An 8,723-nucleotide genomic window follows, 5' to 3' on the forward strand; every position below is an offset into this window, starting at 1 on the left:
ATGGGATCCTTTCAGGTAGATGTGTAGGAAATAGTTTTAGATTTCAGGGTTGGTTGAGAATAACCGTTGCAGTGATGTGTAAGCATTCAGTTTGGGATTAGAGAGTGACCTCGGGAACTAATTGAGTACACCGACTTGCTCTGACAAAGAAACCCCTGTATTGGCTAAATAATGTATAAGAGATTTCCATCAGGCAATGGGGGAAAATTGAATTATTTAGTATATTTCCATTTCAATGAGTTAATCAAGATAATTGCTGTTTTCCTGGATCTTTGTCTTTTCTTTTTAATTAACAAGGCCCTTGTTTGGAGAAAGGAAGTTAGCCAGTGAACTTTGTACAAATTGCTGTGACATTTTTTGGTGCAAATTGTATTTAAAAATCTATTACAGATTTTTTTCCTTTGGATTCTAGGACTGTGAGAAACTGATGCTTGATCAAGCTTGAGAAAAATTTACGGTTCAAAGATTCAAGTTCATTTGGGACTAACAAACTCAGCAGTGGGCAGCAGGGCAGAGCTGAAAGAGCATGAGCTCTGACATTAGACACACTTGGGTTGTGATCCCTGATCTGTTACATTCTCACTATATAACAGTGGACAAAGGAGCATCTCTGAGCCTCAGTTTCTGTTTCTGTAAAACAGATACCATCCCTTTTCTAGAGCTGTTGTGAAGATTAATGCAATAATGTGGTTCCTAGCCCAAATCTGATGTGCAACAAAGCTAGTTCCTTCCCCATCACCTGCATATATGTTCAGTAGTCTCAGTTGTCTGGAACATGATGAAGACCTCAAAAAGAAGCTCAGAAAAATCTAAATAGAAAAGGAGATGTTACAAAATCCATTCATTATAATAGCTCATAGAGGAACATCTCAGATATACATATTTTATTTTGAATAGGATTAGAATGAACTGAAATCTGGTTCTCTGACCACACCACTTAAGAAATTCTGTTGTAGATGAAAAGAAGGGACGTGAGCTACTTGAAGTAGGCACCATGACTGAAATAAATAGTGACACGACAGCGCCACGCTGAGAGAAGAAGAAGCAGTGAAATGATACCAGTTAGACACAGGAGCTAATGAAAGAAAGTTCAGAATCATTTTGGCCAGGAGTGAAGGGTTCTGTAGCCTCATTGCCTCACTTCCTGGGAACTATCTTCATATTATAGCATAATATGTAATTGTGGATATTCCTTATTATTGATCTCGACTCATAAAAAGAAAGGTTTCATTATTTCTGTATAATGTGTTTGAGAAGGGAGGCATGTAAAGTACTTCATAAATTCCAAACAAAATGGTGCGAGTGAAAAAAAAAAATTCTTTGAAACTTGAATATGTGAGCTTCAATTATGTGAACAATTCACCCACATGGAACTGTGTCTTCTCTCACTACCATATTTCTAAACAGTGGTCATATGAAGATGCTAGCACGCTATCAAGTACCTTCATCTACATCACCTCCCTGTGGTATGCTGGGAAGGTATTCACTGTTTCCGTTTTACAGATGTGGAAACTGAGGCCTAGAGAGATTAAGTCCATAGGAGAGCTGGGATTAAAGCCCAACTCCTCTGCCTTCAAAGCTCATGCCTTTTCCGCTACACCATGTTCCTTCCTAAAAGCAATCATCTGGAATATGAACAGGCAGAACATATTATAAGTAATGGTTTGCATCCCAATTCTTGAACTAAAATGAAATACCAAAAATTAACACTCTATCAATTCACCTCTAATCCTATATCTCATGAAACAAAACCATTAAACGGCTTTGTTATAATACTTACTCGTAAAATGTTGTCCATCCATTTTCATTGCTTTTAGTTGCCAGAAGGCCAGAGTTGCCATGGTATGTCATCATGGCCAATTCATGTCCTTGCGTGGTCACACTCTTGAGTGCACTGTTGGTGCCCATGGTCACCCAGTACACCTGGCCATCTGGGACCACCAGCCAGAGGGGCAGCCCGGTAGAATCTCGGCGGACGTTTACCATGTTGCCATTGTTGTCTGTGATGAGGGTGACATCACCGTCCCCGGTGTAGGTGAAGTTGTACAGGTAATCTCCTGTGGGCAGGCTTTGGGTGTACAGATGTTTGCCACTGGTATCAAACAGGTAGAGCTCCTGGTCGATTGGTGAGGACAGCTCATACATGTTCTGGTTGTTGAGGAAAGGCTTGTTCTTCCTGATAAACCGAATTCGGATATTCCCAAGGTCAGCCACGTAGAGTTCCCCATCAGCACATACAGCCAAGGAAGATGGGGTATTCAGCTTTGCATCCTTGGCATAACCATCATCTCCAGAGAAACAATCACAGTTGGCATCATTTTTACAGTCACATCCACTGGGGGCTCCAGCAACTAGTGAGATCTCTCCACTAGTGGTAACCTGCCGGATGCGATTGATCTTCTTCTCATCGGTCTCAGCGATATACAGGACACCATTGTGAGAGACACCCAAGGCGGTGGCTGACTCCAGGGTTGCGTGGATGGCTACCTTGCTCGGCAGGAAGTGGTCAATGCCAGGGACCTGGCAGTGCATGGGCCTCCCAGCGACAATACGCACCTGGTGATTTTCAGAGATTTGCAGGACCACATTGTTGTCGAGGACATAAAGGGAGTTGTCCATTGGATTAATGGCTAAGTCTGTGGGCCACTCCAGGCGAACCTGACAATGGAGACACCGACACTCAAATGCCTGGCAAGGTGACCACCACTAATCATCCCAGATCCCATATAGCTAGCCTATAACAGCATCCCAAGTGCCTTCACATGCAGTCCTGCCTGATCCTCACAGCAGTCTGTCATCAGCAATAGACGTCAGGTCCCTGATCAGAGTGAAATAATGCAAGAGCTGCCACTGAGACATCTGATGGTCTCTATTAGACTGACAAAACATAAAGAACAAACAATAAAAAACAGCAAAGAAACAAAGAAAGTAGGCAAGAGACAGACTTTGGAGTCAGACAGGCCTGGGTTCTGATCCTAGCCCCACTACTTATGACCTTGGGCAAGTTACTTTGCCTCTCTGAGCCTCAATATTCACATCTGTAAAGCAAGAATGACAATAGTCCAGAGAGCCTGACCCATAATAAATTCTCTGATAATGGCAGCTAATGTTATGGATGCGGGTGGGGAAGGCAGATGGAGTCTGGAGGCTGAAGTAGGAGTTGCCCAGAGGCTTAAGAGAGACTCTTCATGAATTGTTGATATGATTTTTATATGAAAGATGACTTCTTGATTCTTTGAGTTCATGGATTAACACATGGCTAAATGCTGGAGATATAAAGACAACCATGACCCCTGTCTGACATAGTTCCAGATCAGGAATTCTCAAATCTGGCCACACATCCAAATTACCTGCAGTGACTTCTGAAAGTATTGGTGCTCAAATCCCACCCCCGGTTAATGAAATCAGATCCACAGGCACTGGCAGGGTTTTAAAAGCTTCCTGGGAGATTCCAATGCGGGGCTGAGAATCACAATGGATTCTTTCTCCTTTCAGTGTGATCACTGGACCAGCACCACCGGCATCACCTGGGAGCTGGTCAGTAATGTAGAGTAGCAGGTGTCACCCAAACCTACTAAATCAGAATCTGCATTTAAACAAAAACCCTGGGTGACTCCTGTACACACTGAAGTTTGTGAAGCCCCGCTCTAGATATTGGTTTCTAGTACCTCAGAGAACAGGTGATCTCAAAAGAGATTAATGGAGCTGACAATGGGAAGGAGGGGTTAAGCAGTCCTAGGCCCAATGGCTGAGCCAGGCTGGGAAGCTGGAAGGAACGTGGTGAGCCTTGTTCATACCTGTAGGCATACAGGGATGGCTACTGGCAGGTCTGAGGTGAGAAATGCTTTGTCAAATGGATGTGGAGGCTAGACTGCAAGATAGATCACACTGGGAGGAGCTGGCACTAAGGGAAGCCCTTTTCCAACTGTGTCTCCAAGAGGTCCAGCCAAACTGCATGTGGGTTGAAGTGCTGACAGGTGCTGCCTCCAGCTGATTTGTTTACCCCGCCCCTAGAGACTCATCACCTTACATTCTTGAGCCCCTCTAAACTCCTGACATTCAGTTCAATTTGGGGCTTAAACAAGTGTATACCTTCAGATAAGAAATTTCTCTTCCAGGAATTTAATCTTGTACACCATTGTTTATAAAGGTGTTTATCAAAGCCATTTTAAATAATGGTGAAAAACTGAAACCAACTCAAATGCCTACCAACAGAGAACTGGCTAAATAAATTACAGTATATTTAGTTCACCTATAAATTAGAATACTTAATGTAGCTGTTAAAAGTGATATTATAGATGGATATTTAGTGGCATGGGAAACTGTCTGCCATGTATTAAGTGGAAAAACCAGGAACAGAACCGTAAGTACAGTGTGATCCCAAATGGGGGAAAAATACAACAATAAATTAGATAGATTATGGATAGAGAGGAGATTAAAAGCTTGAGGGATATATACGAAGATATTAACTATACTGAGATTAGAGATAATTTTATCTTTCTCTTTTATAATTTTTGGCTTTTTTATTTCCTACAATATATATGTGGTAGTTTACTAATGTAAAAAGAAATCCCAGTAAATTATATACACCTGAGATAGAAGGGCCACCTTCATGTGCCCCTCTAGCTCAGGGTCATTCTCATGATGGAGTGAGCCCTTTCTCACTTTTTCCATGCACGATTCTTGAACTCTGCTTCCTAAAGTCTTCTTGTTCCCTCACTTCCATCCTGGGTCCCTATGTCCTCACAGAATAAGGGAGTCTGAGGCACGGCAGAGCTGCCAGCGGGCTGCAGCCCTCACACTTCCCAGTGCCCTCTGGAGCTCAGCGGCACAGCAGTCCTCAGCTGCGTCAAGAACACAGTTTACTCTAAAGTGACAGGGGAATTTTCAATTTCCTAAAACCCATTTCTTGTCAACACTAGCTGCTAAATATTTTATGCCCTCTGGTCCTGTGGCATCTTGGGGACCTGCTTGCCCAGACCTTTCTGCCTGTCATTATGATGAAAAGAGACTCTCTGATGGGTGAGTGGGGAGGAGGAAGTGGGGGCTAGGCGAGGGAGAGGGGGAGGGAATAGGGGAAGGAAGGGAAGAGCAAGTGCTTTCCTGCTCTCTCCTTTATGTCTACGTGCACAAAAGCATCTGGAAAAGAGGGAGCAGTGCTCTCGGAGTCGGTTCTGGCTCTGTCACAGTGCCTGCATGAAGTTCTAGACCCGGACTGAGAACGCAAGTTTCTCTGATTTCATCCCCCTATTAGTGATGATTACGTTGAGGCTCATTTCTCATCACCAAAGTGGAGAGACTTTATAATCTCTGCGGTCCCTTCAGCTCTCACATTCTGTGGTCCTGAGGTGGAATGGAGCACTGTGCCTTTATAAAAGCGCTTGGAGCTGACTGCCTTGTTGCAGAGTTACTTGTCTAAAAAAATGGGTTGTTAAATGAAGGAACAAATAAATGACAGCGAATAGCAGAGAGAGAGAGAGCAAGGGATTTGGGGCCAGGACACCTCGCTTCCTCTCTCAGTTCCACAATAACTATAGGTGTGATCTTAAGTTACTGAAACACTTTGAACTACTTTCCCCATATGTAATAAATATTACATAAAGTAATTGTGAGGATCAAACAAGACAATGTACAAGGCAGTTCTTTGTAAAGTATAAAATGAATGAATATTAACAGCCTATTGTTAGCTGCCAGCCACTGTGCTAGGCAATTTACTTACATGATTTGATAAAAAAAATTTCATTTCTACATTCCTGATAGAGCCTAGCACAGGGCTCTGCATTTATAACTGCATTTACTTTCACCAAGCCTCAGGGTCCTTATCTGTAACATGGGGTAGATAATATCTACCTCTTGAGATTATTGTGACAGCTAAATAAGAAAAGTGAAGTAGTACTCATCTCTGCATCCCTATTTCTAACAGTGCCCAGCACATAATAAGTATTCAGGAAGTCATTTTGGACCCTAAGTATAGAGTTATCCTCTGTGTCTCTGGTGGCCACAGTCTGTTGAGCTGAGAACTAATCCCGTTTCAAACAGGTGGCGCTATCTTCTGATCCTTCTCTACTCTGTGCCTCCTTCTAGTTTCTCCTGGGGTCTGGTCTCCGTCTCCTTCCAGAGGAGATGGTCTGAATTCCTTGGTTTTCTCCTTTGCACTCTTGCCTCTGAGCTGTGTTCTTAGCTCTCCGGCTTCCCTTGCTGCTCCCTGTGGGATGGTAAAGTAGCTGGGTGCTTGTAACAGAAGTTTTGAGAATGAAAAGCCAGTACCCCCTGCCCATATATGTATATAAAAATATATGCCTGTGTCTGTAGAGTGTGGGTTTCTTCCCTTCTATTACATATCAGTTGTCTTCCAAGCCTTTGATCTGGCTGCTTGGCAGCACCTCTAACTAAAGTTAAACAATTTTCCAACGTGTGGATTGAAAATTTTCGGCACCTGGTGCTGGCTGGTGGAGGACCCATTTTGAGAATTGAAAATACTTGTACCCACATCTTCGGGCCATAGCAGCTTCCTGATGGGTAATTTAAGCTTGCTCACAGACTGGAGAGGGAAACTCTCGAGCCAGCAACAGGAAGCCTGCCAAACTGGAAAGACAAGTGGCAGAGAGCAGATTCCATTATGGAGCATAACTATCACACTAGTTGGTGCAGAGGGAAATCACACAGCATCCAACAGGGATGTGACATGGGTGCTGGGACCGCCAGCAGCAGCCATGGGACTGGGGAAGGGGCTCCATGACACATCAGTAACAGAGGTAGGCATGACCAGTGACGCCTCCCAGCCTCTGCTGCCTGCTGAGCACCAGGGAGCAGGTCCACGGTCAGAGGAAAAGGGCTTATGTGCAGCGTCCCACAGAAGTGAGGGGGTTTAAAAAGCTAAGTGTGACTACCGCTGACACCAGTTTGCAATTTAACGTAACTCAATCCTCAATTTCCTTGGTTTTGCTAATTTCGGCAAGATGGATATTCACTGATTTAGCATTGGCCAGGCCCTGCCGAAAGATCTAGTAATAAAGGACACATCTCTTGCCAAATCATTGCGGGACAAATTAAGGACACGCTGAATAGCCCCAGTCACTTGTGTCTTTCTCTGGTCTACACTAGGTGCCTGATACTCACCTGCAAAGGTCCAAACTCTTTGGTATGGTATGGTATGGTAAGGTCCTTCACAAACTGGCCCCAAATCATGTTTCCAGTTTCAATTCCTGCTACTACTTCCTTCTAAGAAATTTGTGCTCTGGCATAGATTCATGTTGCTTGAATATACCAGGCTCATTAGCATTTCTGTGCCTTAGCACATGCGGTTCCCTTTGTGTGAAATGCCTCCTTTCTTCCTTGCCGCCCAGCAAACCCCTATTCAGTCTTCCAAACCTGGCACAAATGACATTTCCTTTGAGAAAGTGGGCACTAAAACTTCTCTTTATTGATCATCTCTGAAGCGCCAAGTGGTGCCAGGAGCCTCCATGCAGTGTTTCATGTATTCTCAATGTAAAATTATTTCCATTTTATGGATGTGAAAAATGAGGCTCAAAGGACCTCAGAAAGTTGTCTGAACTTACTCAGCTTGGTAAGTGCCAAAGCCATCAATCAATCACTAAATACCGGTGTGCTCCTATTGTGTTCCAGGCACCCTGGCTATAGTAGAGGAAAAGATGGACAGATTCTTCCTGTCCTCATGTAGTTTACAGTCTAAAAATAAAACAGACAATGTACTAATACCAGTGTTTTCAAAGAGGGAAGTCAAGTAGCTACGGATTTAAATTCACACTCTGTGAATCTCTGCTGCCTTTGCAGTTTCCTGGGGCAGATTTCTTCACTGTCCCCTGAGCTTCCCTGAGCTTCCCTGTCACCCATTTGTCACCCCTGATGGTGAACATGGCGCTGTGCCCTACTAATTTTTGTGTCCTGAGTGTTCTTCAGAGGCCCAGCACCAAGAGTGTGCCCTGAAAAGGCTTGTGGAATAAAAAGGCAAACCGCCCACATGCTGGCTGGGTGCCAGGTAAGAGGGCGCGTTTGCAGACCCAGGGCTCTGGCAGACGAAGCTCTCTCCTTACCTGAGAAATATCCATGACAGAATCACAGCTGAGGGGCCGGGCCGAGGTAAGATCATTGGAGCCCAGCAGGGTGGAGATGACCCCATTCTGATCGATGCGTCTGATCATGGTGCCATCTACGAAGTAAATCAGCCCAGACTTGTCCACCGTGATGCCTGGGGCAGAGAATTCAGCGTCAAAGGTGGTGACAACCCACACACTCATGGGACCTGCAGGCTGACAGAGAACCTCCCCGCTGTGATTTTGTTAGATCCTCTGCACAAAATTCATTCCCTTTCTAAGACAAGGAGATAGATGCCCAGAGGTGTAGAGTGACTTGTTCAAAGCAGAAAGTAGAACCCAGGTCTTCAGAGCATCCAGAGTTCTGGTTCTTCCACCTTGCCACTGCTGGAGATTTTTACTTATCACCTTAGCCATCCACTGCAGTACACTCATAACTTCTGGGGGTTTATTAAGCACTAGAGGTAGTGGTAAGGAGTATATTTTTCCATGTCAAAACTGTGAATTATTTAAATTAACCTACTTCTGAAGACCTGTAATTATACTAATCAAATCTCCTTATTGGTAACAATTTTTCTTTTCTTTCAAGATAATCATTCTTCATGTTTTCTTACTCTATTACTATTTTAGTTTCATTGGTCATTACAGAAAAATAGAGCCTACAAAAAG

General features: G+C 43.9%; 1 protein-coding gene across 8 annotated transcripts in view; it reads right to left on the bottom strand.

Annotated features, from left to right (window-relative positions):
• Positions 1–8,723, bottom strand: part of TENM4 (teneurin transmembrane protein 4) — a 691,021-nt gene that overhangs the window by 31,292 nt on the left and 651,006 nt on the right. For all 8 annotated transcript variants that reach the window (XM_025042569.1, XM_015600544.2, XM_015600547.2 and 5 more), the window contains 2 exons: positions 8,055–8,209; positions 1,781–2,658 (listed from right to left, as the gene is read on the bottom strand). In XM_025042569.1, coding sequence (XP_024898337.1) covers positions 1,781–2,658; positions 8,055–8,209 — 1,033 coding nt within the window. The remainder of the gene's footprint in view (positions 1–1,780; positions 2,659–8,054; positions 8,210–8,723) is intronic.

This window comes from Pteropus alecto, unplaced genomic scaffold (genome assembly GCF_000325575.1).
Source record: "Pteropus alecto unplaced genomic scaffold, ASM32557v1 scaffold7, whole genome shotgun sequence".
Classification (NCBI taxonomy): domain Eukaryota; kingdom Metazoa; phylum Chordata; class Mammalia; order Chiroptera; family Pteropodidae; genus Pteropus; species Pteropus alecto.